At 43.0% G+C, this 17,504-nt stretch overlaps 1 protein-coding gene across 5 annotated transcripts in view; it reads right to left on the reverse strand.

Moving 5' to 3' along the window:
• LOC102312010 (adhesion G protein-coupled receptor L1) overlaps nt 1–17,504 on the reverse strand; it is a 28,484-nt gene that overhangs the window by 3,850 nt on the left and 7,130 nt on the right. The window contains exons 2-25 of one of the 5 annotated variants that reach the window (XM_005931348.3): nt 16,089–16,201; nt 13,569–13,782; nt 12,972–13,081; nt 12,135–12,149; nt 10,610–10,817; nt 9,101–9,365; nt 8,661–9,000; nt 8,279–8,572; nt 5,591–5,694; nt 5,272–5,457; nt 5,115–5,153; nt 4,854–5,034; nt 4,637–4,759; nt 3,935–4,152; nt 3,651–3,824; nt 2,769–2,981; nt 2,397–2,617; nt 2,157–2,223; nt 1,940–2,028; nt 1,101–1,269; nt 848–958; nt 669–765; nt 479–589; nt 85–108 (exon numbers count right to left, since the gene is read on the reverse strand). In XM_005931348.3, the coding sequence (XP_005931410.1) occupies nt 85–108; nt 479–589; nt 669–765; nt 848–958; nt 1,101–1,269; nt 1,940–2,028; nt 2,157–2,223; nt 2,397–2,617; nt 2,769–2,981; nt 3,651–3,824; nt 3,935–4,152; nt 4,637–4,759; nt 4,854–5,034; nt 5,115–5,153; nt 5,272–5,457; nt 5,591–5,694; nt 8,279–8,572; nt 8,661–9,000; nt 9,101–9,365; nt 10,610–10,817; nt 12,135–12,149; nt 12,972–13,081; nt 13,569–13,782; nt 16,089–16,152 (3,637 nt within the window). In that variant the 5' untranslated portion in view covers nt 16,153–16,201. Of the gene's footprint in view, nt 1–84; nt 109–478; nt 590–668; nt 766–847; nt 998–1,100; nt 1,270–1,939; nt 2,029–2,156; nt 2,224–2,396; nt 2,618–2,768; nt 2,982–3,650; nt 3,825–3,934; nt 4,153–4,636; nt 4,760–4,853; nt 5,035–5,114; nt 5,154–5,271; nt 5,458–5,590; nt 5,695–8,278; nt 8,573–8,660; nt 9,001–9,100; nt 9,366–10,609; nt 10,818–12,134; nt 12,150–12,971; nt 13,082–13,568; nt 13,783–16,088; nt 16,202–17,504 lie in introns of all 5 variants that reach the window. The other 4 variants (XM_005931345.3, XM_005931344.3, XM_005931346.3 and 1 more) reach the window with 4 other exon arrangements.

Here is a 17,504-nt window from a genome sequence, read left to right on the forward strand (position 1 = left end):
ACAGATAGTCTATGAATTGAAGCACAGTGCACAAGGGAGTGGCGCTCAATGATTCAAGTGAGCACAAGAGGGAAGAGCTCATACTCTGCTTGTTTCTGAAGGTTCCTACTGGTCCATGTTAAGACAGAAAGACAGAGAGGAAAAGTATCAAAAAAGAAACAATTATTTCAAGTCGAACAACTAAAGCAGAATTAAACAAACTCAAACAAATCCAAGCATCCATACTGTACAAAAAACAGACAACACTGTACTGTGCAAAAGCTTTAGGCTATTAAAAGCTAAACAAACAAAATTTTTGCTTGTATAAATGGCTACTGTATATAATAGTGGTCTAACAGTCACTCAGTATTCAGCATAGCCTAGAGCTTTGCAGGGTTTTGTGCATATACATAAATAAGAGAATGGTAAAAGATAATAATAAGAGAAGAAAAGAATAGCCAGAGAAGCAGGGAGTATAGAGAACTGTATTAGGATGTACCTGTGGAGGTAAAGGGTTGATTATATCCCTGGGCCAGCACTGTGTCATATGGAGAGGCTCCAGCATGAGTCTGCAGCACTTGGTTAGTAAGAAAATGGTTCCCCAAAGCAGCTGATGATAAAGAGGGAGAAAATAAATGGCACATTCTTTGTCTGCAGAGCCAGCATATCTGAGCTATAAACTCTTGTACCTCGGTTAAGAGTAGGTGTATTATTAACATCCGCTGCAATGAAAGACGACTCAGTCTGCCTGCGAACGGTGTCATTCCACATCCTTCTGATACGACTCTGAAACAGACATATTACAGAAGTTCAAACCTGGCTCAGACACAAAGAAGGAGACTAAGAGGCACAGAGTGCTTCAGCATACCTGTCTGTTAGCCGTGGCCCTGCGACTCTGGCTGCTGGTGTAGCGGCTGTTGGATCTAAGGGCGGCACCCTTAACCGAGTCTGGAGAGCTGGACGAGGAAGTTGCGCAGCACTGCGAAAGACGCAGGCAACGGCCATAATCCTTCTGACCCTAAAACATTATTTAGTCATGTAGAAGACGGCTTTCTTCAAATAAATTATGCCACTGACAGACACCTGCAGTTATTTAATGATTCATGCTCACTGACACTGACCTTCCTGGCGAGGCTGCAGTGCAGTATGCTGATAAGAAGAGCCTGGGCAGTGTTGAGGGACGAGAAGAGGTAAGCCAGGAGGAGAGATGGAGCAGATAGGAACATGAGGCCTGAAGACCAAGTGACGCTCTGCAGGAAGAGCAGTGTCAGGGAGCCAACTGCCCATGCCCTGCAGACACCAAAGCAAAGACATATTTTACTTTTCTGATGAGCAATTTAAAACATAGGTTTTCACTTGCCTCACGTTGAAAATGAATAAAATTCAACTGTGCCTCTATTTCACAGGGCAGCTAAATTATTAACACAAAGAGGAGGAAGGAGCATGTAACAGCACTGAGGTTTGTAAAGCCAAATGTACCTGACAGCCCCCATCAGCAACAGGAACTGTGAAAGAAAGCTGTGACAGATGTGGGCTGCACTACCTTGAACATGCTCGACATTACTCACATACACACTCGCTGACTTTTTCTCTTTTGTTGAATGAATGCTTTTTCTTCCCTCTATTTGTCATTTTTGCAGCAATGCTAAGGTCTGACCTTTACTCACTCAAAAGGACGCAGAGTCTACATAGGTCATGCTGCTATTCAAGACTGCTGCAGTGCATTTAATTCGGGTTTTTAAAGGCTACAGTTGCTGCACTTCTTCTTTCAGTTCTCTTACCTTTATTAAATGATATTAATGAAATTTCATTCAACATTAATAATAACAAATGCACTCAAAAGATGTTTAATAAAACAGACTCACAATTTATTTTTATCTGTGTTGCCTCATTCGGCAGTTATCAATTCATGCTTTGCACAATGACACATAATAATTCGGCACGAGAGACTCTTACTAACCTCAGGTTGTCATGGCGACTGGAGTCTGGCTTCAAAGCAGCGGTGCTGTGCATCTTATGTAAGGTCATCACCAACACAATGAGGTTTAACTGATGGCAAAAGAGGAAGATCAAACACAGTCAAATATATGCTCATTAAAACAAAATTACTGATCATGACGCTATGACACAGTCAAACAGGAAACGGTTGGCATTTCTAACACGAGATGAAATCTCACCGTAATGATGACAGCAACAGGTCCGAGGAAACTCCAGATGAAGTAATTGTCTGTGCGTAGCCAGCATCTGCAAATATATACAAACAAAACAACGAATTACAGGAAAATAGGAATCTTAAGAAAAACAAATTAATAAGCAGGAGATGACACAACAACGGAGTAACTGTCCCCATGCAAGCTTCCAAGAATGTGGAGTCAAAGCCACACACAGCAAACACACCCACAGACCAGTCATCTTACGCAGTTTTCGAGCCGTAGCCTCTAAAGTCGATGGCTGCGGACACGGCCACCACCAGCCCAGGAACAGAGTATCCACACAGGTAGAAATACTTCCTCCTGGAGTTCCGCCCCTCGAACACCTCCCGCTGGAGCAGGTACAGTTCCACTCCTTCCAGACACAACCAACAAAACACAGAGAGCAGCGAAAAGTGCAGCAGGCCGGCGGTGATGGAGCAGAGAACCTGAAAAACCAGGAGGCAGCCAAAAAGTGATTTATTACTATTGAGTTATTATGTCAAGCTTTTAAAATTATTATCTAGATCAAGACGCACTTCTTTAAAATGCTATTGTTTTCTAGTCCAATATCATCATAAAAAGAAATAAAACACTAACAGTGTACTGAGTCTTGTTGGCACCAACAAGGAAAAGAACTTCAGTGATGAGCAGGTTAGCCCACAGGTTACAGTGAATGGTGCTGTGGTCTGTATGCCAGGGCGCCCCCTGGCAGCACAGTGTGGTAAGGCAGGTCGCCAAGCACACCAATGCTACCGAGATGCCAACCCAGGAAACCACATAGACAAAAAGCTCTTCCACACCAGCTCCGAACTGACAAAGAAAAGCAGACATGAAAGAAAGTGTAAGACATTCATAGATATTTATCTTGATGCCCATTTGTTTTTGGGCATATCACGTGCTGAAAACTGCTGTGTTTCTATCCTTGTTCCACATAACATTTATTTAAAGGAATGCAATCATACCAAACAGAGTGAGCATCTTACTGAGAACACAAAATTTAATTTCATGGCAGAAAAAATATTCTGCTACATGTATCACTCTCTCTTTTACAGCCACAAATCCGAATTATCACCCACTTTGCACTTGATTTTTAAACAACATTTCAGAGAGAACAGCAGGGGTGAACTCCAACTGTGCAACCACAAATGGGCGCCGTGGCGGGCGGGGGGAATCGACAAGTTCCTGGTGGGTGAGGATGGAACAAGTTTTTTTTTTTTATTCAACTTTAAAGTCTGTCAGCTGTTCATCTCAAAATCTGACTTTTAAGATCTTAGTCTGACCACACAAGCAAATGCATGTAAAATTACAAGAAAAAACGTGACTGTTTTCAGTGGTACGTCCATACTGGCATAATAGTTGCCAAATTAAACATATTGAAAATACATTCTGTGCTCAAACGGTGCAAATGCACAATGGCAATATGGCGAACAGTAGCTTCCACGAATTAAATGCTGCTATGTGTCAGCGTGTGTTACTTACAGCAGGTTGCTGGTATGTCATGAGGACAGCATAGCTGGACAGATGGTTGCAGGCGCAAGTAGTGTGTGTGTTGTTTGTGTGTAACAGGCGGCAGCCCTGTGTAGACCACCTGCCATTCCCAGAAACCCCTGATGCGTTCCAAAAAGAGCAATTGGGACCAAAGTGGTTCTCCAGCTGAGGAAACAAAGGCATCAATAAACAGTATGTTCGACACAGCAATTATGCAAAGTGTTACAAATTTGTTCATTTCAATGTGACTTTTACGCTGAACAGAGTTAAGAGACCTGCAGGTGTCTAAGAGTGAAGATCACTGGCTCGGTGAGATACACTCTGCTGGATCCTCTGTGCACAGATGCAGAGATGACATGAGAGTTCACCACCAGGCTCTTGTGCCTGACCTCTGAGCTCTGGCCCAGCCCCAGTCCAAGCCGCAGGGTCGAGTTCTGAGTTGTCAGGAAGGAGCCCAGGTTCTTGTAGAGGGAAAGGACTAATTTCACCTGGCCTGGAGAAAAAACAATAGAAAATAGCATGAAATAATTGATCTGGAATAATGATATGTCTGAAATCTTACTATCTGAGAAAAGCTAGTATTAATTCTCCAAACAATCAGTCTTAGCCATGGTTTAATAACTATAATTTAAGAAGAAATCTGTTTGTAATAAATATCTTTGTCACAACTACTGCTGTGAAAATAAGATTAATATTTCCTTCTGCAGTGCTCTTATATTTGGTGCTATGGCTCTGTTATGGGAGTGCAGCACCAGGTCCCCGTGTATAGAACAGGGCAGGCACTGCTAACACAGCAAAGAGGTTTATATGTGTGCAGAAGCTATAGGCAGCCTAAAGATTCAGTAAACAAGTATCAGCTTAGCCATTAGCTCATGTGGCTTGGCACTGAGATCAGCTGATCTGCCTGATTGCAGCAGAGCTTGAGGATGTGCCCTGCCTGAACTAACACTGATCAGTTTCTCCTATGTGCCACATACCGTTGTTGCTGTACTGTTGCAGGGCCAGTGCTGATATCTGTAGGATGCTGTCGCTGTCGTAAGTGTTAGGGAACTTCAGGTCCTGTATGTCCGCCTCTGTATTTAACACGTACACCTCCAGATCTGTGCATAAGAGGACCAGAGGTACACACAAGTCTGGATGAGCTGCTAGTTTGAGGAGAATATGACAAGAAAACGGACGAAAAAGTCAGCGTACCAACATTTGGTGCCCTGTCACTGAAACGTGCTTCATAAAGGTTATTAGCCAAGAGAAACGCTCCTTTTTCTACTGCATCTAATAGCAGTGACGCAGAGCGTGACTGGTCAGCATTGCTCATATCAGCCCAGGACACAAGAGCTTCAGGACCAAGCAAGTTGTCAACTGTCTGAACAACGGCCTGAAAAACAAGAGGGGAGAGACAGTTACATCTATTAGTCTATCTAGCTAGCTAGCTAGCTGTCTATCCATCTATCTTACCTGAACATAAGCTTTGCATGTGCGTTCTCTCTTCTGCAGCTAAAAAAAAGCAGAAAAACATCTGTTAGATATCTTTTAGAATCGTCATCGTTGACATTTCTGTTCATTTCCAGGAAAGGTCAAGCACACATCCACACTGACAACAGCAACAATTTACCTTGTTGTAATTGCGTGCTGCTGACTCTTTATTGGCTGGTCTCAAGGCCTGGAGCTGAGCGTCCAGTATCTCGAGCAGCTGTTCAATTAGCTTGACGGACATGCTGACATCACCGGCATAGATCCGCCCCCGGGTCAGGTTGACCAACTCCCCGGCGATGTTGGCTGCATTCTCTCCACTCTTAATCTGGAGTGAGGCGGGGGTGTTTAGAATGTCAAATATTTTGACATTTAAGAGAGAGCTGCTTGCTGACTAGCTTTAGGGCATTTGCACAGCATGCGTGTGCATTTGTGGTTGTGTGTGTGCGTGTGTGACTAACCTTCTGTGCAATTTGGCTGACCCAGGGAGAGGTGCAGTTGGAAAGGTCAGGGCCTCTGGAGTTCCAGCCCACTGGAGACGACATGCATTGATAGGAGGCTATACCTGCAGAGAAGGAAAAGGTGACGCAGAAAGTCAGAAAGGAAACCGACAGTTTGTATTTTATAACACCAGAGCATAGACCAGATATGAGACAGATGTAGCCTCTGTGTCTGAAGTAAAGCCATTGGGGAAGTCCGTTAAACTTGGCATTCTTTCGTATTGACAGAAGGGGGCCTTTAGTTGATTCTATAAGAGTCTAAGAGAAAAATCTACTTCTCACTTGATTTATCGTCTGAGAAAAGACATTCTGGATTAGTTTATGGTTTTAGTGTCTAATTTCATATGTTATGTTAGACCACACAGTACTCATTTTACAAATGGTCGTCCAATTTAGAGTAAAAAAATTGTCAAGGGTATGCTTTAAGATTGCTACAACAAGTTTTTTCCCGCTTCAAAATAGGCCATTAAAGAGTGATTATGCAAGTAAGTACAGTTGGTCCACATAGCGCTAAGGCAATAATCCAGCAAATATGTCTACACTGGGGTAGCTGTGGGAGAACATGCGGCTATGTGAGAATAGCCTGTCCCATGCATGCCCCAAGTGGGAGCACTTACACAGTTTTGTCTTTTGAGATCCCCTATATGGTGCCATGATATCCCATGGTAGTTTTGCTTTTTTAGTGGGTACCCATGAGAGTTTGCTGTGAGCAAACAAAAGTGGGCATGCCCACAGAAAATCCTCTTTGGCCTCCCATATAGTGTTTTTAGGGCAGCTGTGGGACACCCACTTGGAGCCTGTATGGGAGAAATATTGGTGTTTCTTACCCATACACTTCCACAGTTCACCCACACCTGCTAACTGTGAGCTTGGATATTATTCATAATAAAGAAGCACTGCAGGGATGTGTAACTTTGAAAGATTAAACCATAGAAATAGAAATATGAGGCTTAGTAAAGGTGACTGATGTAAAACCTCAGTAATATGTATATAGTGATATATAGAACTCTAGAAGTTAACGTTATAAAGCCACATTTAATTTCCTAAAACAGGCTAACTTGTTTTGATAGGGTTTAGGTTTTTCTTTACGTTTGTTTGCTTGTTTGCAGGCTTGTTTAAGCGAGTGGCTCCATAGTCAAGTGGTTTACACATTTGCCTAACGAGTAGAAGATCCCCAGTTCCCCTTGAAAAAACAAAGGGTGTTTTGTTAGGTATAGTATCAGCTGGAAAAATGGCTGAATCAAATAAGTGGCACTACCTGCTGTGGCAGCCCCTATCGAATGTCAGAGCAGCTGACTTTTATTTTTAGAGACATTTTGCTCAAAACTTCATAGCAGCTGGTGGTGGCACATGCTTCATAGGGCATGCTGCAAGCCTACAGTGAACCCCACTTGGACACCCTCTCTGCTTAGTGTCAGCAAGTCACAGTCATCTGTACCCCACACGTCATGCTGGTACTGGGCCCCACTGTGGCTCCACACGGACATGTTTGCTTGTAAGTCTGTGCATTTTTCTGTTATTTCAGGTCAATTGATAAGCAAAATTATAATTTATGAATGATCAAATTTCAGGAAAATGCCTGGAGAAGCATCCAGCATCCTCAATTTCTCAGTAAGAGTCACCCCTCTCTTGTCCCTTTCAAAATACCTAGATCGGGACAGCCAAAAATGCTTGACTCGAGTCTTCAAACAAGAGTCAGTGAACCAGTGGCCAAAATGTCTGACACATCATCTTTTACTTCACTATGTGTGTATTTTTCACTTTTCTATGCAGATAATTCCAATTTTATGGTTTATTTTGATAAAAGCATAATTTATAAAGGTATGTTTAAAACTTTAGGAAATCACTGCCTTCTTGTTACACCGTACGCATTTAGTTTTTCCTTCTCAGCTCGTCACTAACTTTGCTTGTGCATTTGGTTCCGAGCAAGTATTGCACAATAGGGTTAATTTTTGCTGAAAACAGCTACTGCTGGAAACGAGGCCAATGATAATGAACCCTGCAGTTAATAACATAATAACAGAACTGCTGTATGAGCTAAAAGAAGTTGCAAGGCTCTCCACAGCAGAAGTCAGGTGATTATTTACCATGAATTGAGTTTGAAGCCTTTAACTGATCTGCTTAATTGCTGCACACATTTTGTTTACAAGACATTTAATGAAAACCAAGACTGGACACTTGTTCTGCAAATTAGGTTTAAGTATGTAACAACAGCCACGCCTGTTTCCAGTTATAACCATCGTTTAAGATAAGACTCAATCATCACTGCCGTGCCAAACCCATGTCCAAGCCATTCAACATGATTATGAAGAGGCAAAACGCACTCCAGGCATCTCTACATAATCTCCATAAGAGTTGCTCCTCAGAGGGAGGCAGGGCTGAGGAAGACAGCTGCACAGCGAGAGGACGAGTCGCTGAACCCAGCTTCTCTACACACTGTAACCTCTCAGACTCATCTGAGGCAAGTTCAAAGAGAGGACATCCGACTACATTTCAAAGGGAAACAGGATACACACACACACACACAAATGATACTACACACACATGAAACAAACATGTTGGCATGCTCACATCTGCGCACACACACACACACACACAAACATGCATATGAAACACACACACTGGCATGCCCACATCTCCCACACCTACCCAAAGACCCCTTAGGGCAGGGCCTTTCCACGGTCTCCCCCTTTAGGGTAGGGGGCCACTGCACCCCTCGTGCCACCCGACTCTCACATCCTCCCACCTGACCCAGTCCCCCAGGGGCCAAGGGGACACGCAGAGGAGGGCGTGGGGTCAGAGGGACCATGGCTGTGATCGGCCGCTGGTCAAAAGGCCCTCTGTTGATGACACCAATTGGATGGGAGGCTGACGGCCGTACTGGAGTCAGAGCCACTGTGGCTGTGTATGACCGGACAGTGGTCATCAGAGAGGACAAGGGCCCTGGAGGGTCAAGAAGCACTGTTAATTCTCCACATTTATTACATTAGTCACCTATGTCCAGTTACACAACTACTATCATTCAACTAACCTTTAGTAGGTGGTGGTGGTGTGAACTGTAGAGGGTATCTCAGTACATAGTAGTTATTCCACACATACAGCTGGTTGTCTCTGGGGTTGTAATCTATGGAGGAGATGTACTGGTAGGGGTTTGGGAATGGTATCTGAACAGGAAGCTCCTGCCCACGACTGGTATCGTAGGCATAAACCACCATGTTGCTGCTGGCTCGGCCATCTGCCTGCCCCTCATCATCCTGGAAAACAGAGCGCACGGCGTAGAGCACGCCGCAGGCCATGAAGGCGTTGCTAGCTCCACGTTTGTCAAAGCCAGTTGCCCAGGTACCCTCAAAGCGGAGAGTGTAGGGGTTCACCTGCAAACAGGAAAGAAATGATGAAAAAATCAAAACCTCCTCTTTTCTTTCTTCATCCTTTCCAAAATACAATCATCGATCTGTTTTTCCTTCCTCCTACCTGGCTGACCACGATGCGTCCATTATTGGCTTCAGTAGAGTAAATAACCCAAAGGCCGTTCTCATCCACTGCCAGATCGATGTCCGACTTCCCTCCCCAGCGGTAAGGCGAGGTATCGTGGTAGTTAGCATTGACCACCACTGCCTCCCCGCTCTTGATACGGGTGCGTAGGTCATATTTCACAAGGTTGCGTGTTCGCTCCTTGTTGTAAAATACGGCACCGTCATACACCACAAAGCCTGTACCATCCACACGGCTGGGCAACCTAGGAGATTATTATGAAATACGTCATGAAATGTGTGAAAATATATAGTTTGTGACTTTTTACTTTTACAGAAGAACAATAGAAACGATACGGAGTCAAAACATCAAAAATTGGCGTGTTGTGTGTTGACCGGAAAGCTCAGCTCAGATTAAAACCACCCAGAACATCAACAGCACCAACTAAACATCAGTGATATTAGCAAGATATCTCCACAGAGTCCAAAAGATACTAAAATTAAACATCAACCCCAGCTACACTTAGGCTAGCGTCATTCATTTGTATTTTGTAAGCAGCATAAAGGGATACATTTTGTTATACACAGCAAAATCTCCAGTGTTAAATTAACACTGGAGAGTGTCTATATGGGTCCACACCTCTGAGTGTTAAATACAACACTGTTGAGTGTTAAATTAACACTTTTGACAGTGTTATATGTTTAAAATTAACCTAGTCAGTTTTGAAGATTAACAATGGCTAACACTGAGCAGTGCTGATTTTCTAACACTGGAATATTTCTAACATTTTGAGTTATTTTCCAGTGTTTAACACTCAACAGTGTTGTATTTAACACTCAGAGGAGTGGACCCATATAGACACTCTCCAGTGTTAATTTAACACTGGAGATTTTGCTGTGTACAATCTTGTGTTGCATAAGGAAAATTAAATTATCTTGAATTCTGATTCTTTAGTGGCCTAATTAGGATATTATTTTGGTGACAATTGCAGATATTGTGGTAGCCTTAAGAGCATTTATATAATACCTTTTAATAATCCCAGACCTTTTTATTCATCACTGAGAGCAAGCCTCTCAGAAGCTGCATGCATAGATTTTACCACTAACTATGCAAACTACTACACAAAGAGCTAACAAATGAGTGGTAACACATTTAATGAGTGTAGCAGAAATCTTATCATCTATAAATGGCAATGATGCTTTTAACTATAACTCTTCTTATTTAACCATACGTTATAGATATAGAATATATGAAACCAACTTTTTATACGTATAAAATAAATGTTTTTCTTTTTCCATAATAAATTGATTTGGCTGAATGTGAAATAAGCCCCCAAGGCCTGCAAACTGCCATTATTTTTATTACAGACTACTTCATTGATTTTTTTTTCCAGCTGTGATTAATCTGTTACTTTACAGTTTCTTAAAAAACAATAAACAAAGCAGACCCTAGAGTAACTGAATATTCATCAACTATCTCAACAATATACGCAGTACACAAAGCACTCACTTATAGGTTGTGGTGACTCTGTTTTGCCGATAGTCATCCCAAGAGGCGTACTCATACAGCACCTCTGTTCTATAGGGTGTCCACGGCATGACATACAGCCTGTCACCAGCTTGCAGGGGGTCTTTACACCAGGCCCCTGATTGATGCTCCACCTCCAGGAGCGAGGAGGCTGGCTGGATGCTGAGCAGTGAGCCAGGACACACGAAAACTGGAAGATGGGAATTAGGCGGGGTAGAGGCAGGATGTGAGAGAGAAGAGAAAGAGAGAGGGAGCAAAAGCGCAGGAAGGGAAGTGCGAAAAAGAGTGAAGAGAAAGAAAGTGGAGGCAGGTGTGGGGAGAAAATGGATCAATGCATGAAAAATGGATTGAATTAAATGCAGTCAATGCAGCGAGATTAAGGAAAAAGAATGAAGAGAAAAAGAGAAAGGGATTTAAAACACCTGTGCTGATCTTGAGAGGCAAGCAACAGAAGAGACGTATAAGTGTTGAGAAATCACACACTGTTAGTGTGTGTGTGGTGAGTAATACAACAGGGACACTGCAATGAAAGGTGTGAGTGTATTTATGTGCTTTTTTGTGTGTATGTCTGTGTGTGTCTGTGTGTGTGTGGGTTAGTGCAAAAAGAGTGAAAAAGAGTGTGAGGTAGAGTCAGGGACGCAGAAGGCGGGGCTAAATTTTGCCTTGAAGTGAATGAGAGGGCAGGTTAGTTTACGCCGAGCACAACGATTGGTCCACCCACATGTCAATAACTGTATGGACACATATGTATACTGTACAGTCTCACACTGGCATGCAAATAGGCATGCACACACACCCACACATAAGCAGTGCTTGGTAAGCACACATCCAGACGGATATACAATCACACAGATTTCGTCTTATTTTTCCTATGAAGATAAATAAGGGGCTCTTCCTATAAGGGAAGAAAAGGGAAAATAAGCATGAAGAGGATGACTAGACAAGAAGGAAGGAAGGAAGGAAGAAAGGAAGGAAGAAAGGAAGGAAGGAAGGAAGGAAGGAAGGAAGGAAGGAAGGAAGGGAGAGTAAAAAGTGAAAGAAAGAACAAAAGAAAGATCGAAAGAAAAGAAAGAAAGAACATAGAGGAGGGAAAGCTTCAAAGGAAGATTGTGTTTATGTACGTGTGAGTGGCTGTGTTTGTGTTGGTGTGCACAGAGACTGAAGGAGAGACAGAGAACAGAGAGATCAACCAGGAGCAAGAGGGAAAGAAGAGGTGAAGAAACTAAAGCAAGAAAGCAAGAGAGAAAAGATGAAGAGAGACTAGGTGCAGAACCTGGATAAAATTGGATAAAAGGACGGCTTTCTATACAACGAGAGATGGATAAAATGGGGGAAAAAGAACTGAGTAGGAAATGAAAAAAGGGAGGGGGCAACATCCAGCATGATTACGAAACAACGTCCTAGGGTAGGAGGAAGAGAGAAATGGTAGGAGAGAGGAAGAGAAGGAGAGAAAAGAGGGGGTTCGGGGGTAAGGAGAGATCAAGATGCTACAATGTATTGTCTTTACCTTTTTGGTCCACTTCTACTCAAGCATAGGAAAAAAAAGAGGGAGAGAAAGAAAGAAAAGTCAGAGGGTGAAAGAAGGGAAGTAAAGAGAAGCAAGAAAGCAAGCAAGAAAAGCAGGAGAGAAAGAAAGGAAGGAAGGAAGGAAGAAATAAAGAAAGGGAAAAAGAAAGAAAGAAAGAGAGAGAGAAAGAAAGATTTGCACAGATAAAGACTTTGGAACTCATTCTCACCACATACATTATTGTTCACGTAAAAGGAAGGAGCACGAAAGAGACCCAACATATTCTTCTTCCCTCTTCTCCTCCCCTCCCACCCTATCCTCTCCCCCTTCCCTCCCCCACCTCCCCCGATCTCTCCTTCCCTCAATCAGGCTCCTGTGGAGAAAAGAGAGCAACTCCCGTGGCGTGAATCTGGAAAAGAAAACACACACGCATGCACGCGCAAGTGCATACTCCCAAACACACATACACGCAGAAGACATTTTGGCAAACAGTTTTTCTCTCTGTACTTTCTCCGTACAACTTTCTTTTTACATTTCAGAAACACAAGCATGCACACACGTTCCCTGAGAAACAAAAACAAAAACGAAAACTCCCAGTCTTTTTCTATCCATCAGTTTCTCAGGGAACTAGTAAACATCAGAAATCATACGTACAAATAATAATAAACACCAAAAACCTAAAATGCATCTTGGCGAAAAAAAAACAAAAACATAGGTTAAATCTGTGTGCACTTGTGTTTGTGTTTATGTATGTGTGTGAGTGTGTTTGTGTGTGTGTGTGTACATACAGTATATGTGTGTTTATGTCTGTTGAAATAAATATATATGCATACTCACTGTAAGGAACACACTCATACTGGATCTCCAAGTACTTGTATGTTCCAGGACAGGGGTCTGGGAAGACGTCAACCCCTGCAACCACCACACACTGAGTCCTGTTGTTACACCTGGAGGACGGATGGATGGATGGATGGATGGATGGATGGATGGATGGATGGATGGGTGAGTCATACGGATGATGGAAAGAGAAAGCAAAGGAAGGAAGGGGAGTGATTACCAGACAGGAAAGGGGAAGCAAAGGACACTCCATTTGTCTACTCTCCCTCTCACTGAATATTGATCAGTTCTTCGAGGAAAACACTGCTGAGTACACAGCTAATGGTGCAGCCAGGCACTCATACTTAGCTGGAGAGGTTGCTTCACCTGCATGTATACATGACACACAAGACAACCGACTAATCAGCGTGTATGTTGTGCAGCAGTGCACACATACAAACAGTTCATGCGCTCATTGATTGCCGTAGCCACTTCTAAAAGACGTATTCAAATAACTCGAGTACGATATTACAGTTTGCATCTTTACTGCACAATTTTTAACTGCTTATGCAAATATAGTGTACACACAGCAGGATGTGCAGCCCAACACATACTCACCTCTGTGACATGATCTTTAGTGCGTCAGGGAGGTAACACTGTGTGTTCTCCATCTGGAAGGGGTCTGCATCACAGATCTTATCATCGGTGCGTCCGTAATTGGCAGTCTCCACCATAACCACATCACTCCCTGGGCAGCGCAGCTCTATGGGGTAACCCTCACATGCCAGCTCCCTGCGTAGCAGGCCAAATGGCATAGCGGCCCGGGACATGGCTGCACAGTAGGCGGGGGAGAAGTGGGGTGAGGCAGCAGCGGATGAAAGGGAAAGGCGGAAACACAAGAAGAAAGAAAAGCCAAGTTTTCAAAATTTACTACAGGCAAAAGGAGCTTCATAGTTAAGTTAATACATTTCTAAAAATTGGCATTTGATTTATTTTTGTAGTGTCTGATTTTGTAGTGTCCTTGATGACAGCAATTTTAAACCTCAGAAGGGAGTCAAATGGCTTCTTAGAGCTATAAACCAATTACTGACTCCCATGTTTTAATGTCCAACTTTACAGCTGAAATGAAAATAGTTTTACCTTCTAAAGCTAATTTAACCCCTTCCTAACAATTTTCTTGTAGTAGTCTTCAGGCTTCTTGAAGGACATTCAAAGTTCTTCTGTGCATGTTGGCTACCTTTTGCTCTGTTCTTTGTCAAGATGATTCCAAAACGCTTCAATAATTTTGAGGTCCGGGTTCTGGACTGGCCAGTCGTAACTGAGAGAGCATATTGCATGCTTTTCTATCCAGGTATGATTTTACTGCACTGCCAGTGTGTTTGGGATCACTGAAAATGAAAAGCTGAAAATGCTGCATCTCTCCTGTGTCAGCTATTTTGTGGATTTTTTTCCTCTTTCTTAAGGACATGACTTTCAAACACTGTTCATCTGCTGTATAAGTAGTTTTTTAGACCTGCCACTTCTTCTTTTGTCCACCACTTGTCCAGCTTTGTCAATACCGCACATCGTGCCATCAAGTTTTAGGCTAACATCTCATCTGGTGCAGAAATACTATTTTATGCCCGTCAAGCTGGCATTTTTCAGAGATTCGTCTTAAGAAATTGAAACAAATTATCTGTTTTTGTGAAAAGTACAAGGACTGAACTGAAAATGTGTGAAAAGCAAAGAAAACGCTTAGATGTTTCTTTCCACACAAAAAGCTTTTTGCTTTGTATATCTGTAATAGTACTACTGCTGGCTCCTTGCAAAATATAAAAAATGGTGGTGGCTCAAAACGTTTGCTCAGTACTGCATAAACCACCTATTAGTATTATGGTTTGAAGCAATAATTCATAATCATGGATGCTGGCACAGTCTCACATTTGTTTTAAGCCTTTTTTTTTGCACTTAGTTATGAGTGGTGCTCTGTGATGGATGCTAACATGCAAAATCGAATCCCAAAGTTACGAGATGTTAACATCTGACACCATGGATACCGTATCTATGGTATCCTTCGTATGCTATGGATGCACTGGATTTCAGGGAAATTCCATATCAAATTAAATATCTGCCTAATGGTGAGCACGGAGAAAAGGCAGGGAATGAGCAATTTCTATAGGACTGGAGACTGTACAGAATGTGATACTAACAATATTAACATGGCCATGCTGATTACATCATCTGGGCTACATTGTCAGGCTTTGGGAAGATAAATACTCCTGGTCTACAGATGGGATCAGCTATCCAATACCACGAACTATAGGACATTGATCCCATTAATGATTCCCTAGGATAGAGACCTTACTTTGACTGCCTCATTCAAATCATTCCCATACCTGTATTTGTTAGCACATTTAACACACATTACACATGCTTTGAAATTGTGAAAACGTTGAAAACCGCTAATTTAATCTTTAAAATGCGCAAGTGTGAAAGCTAACACTGGAAGGAATCCCAGATGTGACTGTTGACATAATCTCGTCACACCTCTTTTGTAACAGCTACATGTGACGCGCAGCTTTGAAACCACTACTGATACTCAGGTGCTCGGTAAACACAATCAGACAAGTATAGGATTTCATTTTCTTTGAGCACTATGTGTGAATATGTTAAATACAGGCTCAGCGAAAACACTCACCTGACAACCTTTTAAAGCTGTGTAAACCATGGTTATTGGAGAAAATCCCATTACCATTACCTTAATCCGCTTTCTCACACGAGTTTGAGTATCGTGTACGCATGACAAGGTGTTTGCAGCATCAGGATTAAAACATTAAAGCAACACTTTGGTGTGACTAGTATGCCGCTGATGTACTGTAACTGTCTGCCGTGCTGAATAGCTGATTGTTAATCGACTTTGAGCTACAGGCAGCTCCTCATACACTCCACTCATACACTTGTATTCAGATCTTGTGTTTGCGTAGGTCAAAGCATGTCATACAGCTTGTCTAGATGCCTTTTTTTAGTGGTACTGGGCTTCACTCGATTAGATGTGAGTCACTCAAATTTGTGTTGCACTGACATTATCTATGGCGTTTCAGTTTATAGGATTCCTCCTACTTAATGCTGTCAGAATCAACACCTCGACGTGACGCTTACCTTGGCCAGAGGGCGCAACTTGAGCCAGAGTGAGCACGCCCACGAACCACAGTGACACAGCCATGCTGGGCAGGAAGAGTTAGGACGTCACACCACCACAGTGCTAGGAGAGCCTGGGGAGGAAGCAGTGGAAGTGTGAGACTGTGAGTGAAAAACTGCACCCTCTCGTCTTAGTGGAGATGTGTGTGCGCGCACGTGTGTGTGTTGGATGGTCAGAAACCCACACTGACTATGAAAGAGTGCACATGAGACACCACAGCAGGGTGGAAAGAGGACAGAATAATAGAGACAGACAGACAGACGGACGGACACAGAGTGGGAGCAAAATAAAGATAACAATTGAACAATCGGTGCAGCGAAAAGCCCCTCAATCTGCTGTTACCATGGTGATAGCACAGTGCAGTCTCAGGAAGTGAGAGAGAGAGAGAGGGATGGAGAGTGAGGAGGTATACAGTGGATGTGCGTATCTGTTACTGAAAGCGCACACGTGAGAATTTGTGTTTTAAGTCTGTAATTAGCCAGAAGCAATACTGGCAACTGACCCATAAAAGAGTCTTAATCTTTCTATCCTTAGACACACACACTCACAGAGGCAGAGGGCTGGGCTCAGCTTAGGCCACTTTTCAGTAATCCTAAATAAATCATGTCGTAGAGACGATCTCTTCCCCCGCAGGCGTAACTAGGTAAAGCAGCTGACTGAAGACACAGGTGATCAGAGGGCAATGGTGCACTGTGGATTTTTATGAGGGAACATACGGGGCGCAGGAAGATGAGCTACAAGAGAACAACAGTAATATGACTCCTTAATATAAACTGAACTCTTGGCCCTGGACAGAAGGGAGAGAGGAGGGGCCTCATGTACGCCATAACATTTCTTTTTCCTTTTAGGATTTCAGCTACAGCTGTAGTGTGGACTGCGTAACCAGAATTACGGTCTTGGGAGGTTGTGTGTGTGTGTACATAAACATATGTGTGCATGTGTGTTTATTTGTGACTCGGTTTTCGCTCCGTCTTCTTGTTAGGTAATGATGGCCGACAGATTTAGGTCACTCCTCAACAAATGTCCAACACGCATTCAAAGACTTGCGCTCGCACGCACACACACAGAGACAACCTCGCATGCATTCGGGCACATGCGCATAAACTAAGAAAGAGAAGAGAAACCTCTGCCTTCTTTAAATCCACTCAACCAACAAGGCTGTAATAAAGGCCCCAGGACCAGTGAGCTATGCACACGCACACACAGTAAATATAAAAGACTGAACAGAATGAGAACATTTCCATTTTTTATCAGATGCACGCACAACTACGCAAATACATACACACAATATGTCTAGCCTCCTGCAAACCCCTTATGGCAGCATTTTCTTATGCTTGCTACCCCAAATCTCTCTCTTTCTCTCTTGCTATCTCACC

Source organism: Haplochromis burtoni, unplaced genomic scaffold (assembly GCF_018398535.1).
Source record: "Haplochromis burtoni strain Fernald_Lab_line unplaced genomic scaffold, NCSU_Asbu1 Contig_140, whole genome shotgun sequence".
NCBI lineage: Eukaryota > Metazoa > Chordata > Actinopteri > Cichliformes > Cichlidae > Haplochromis > Haplochromis burtoni.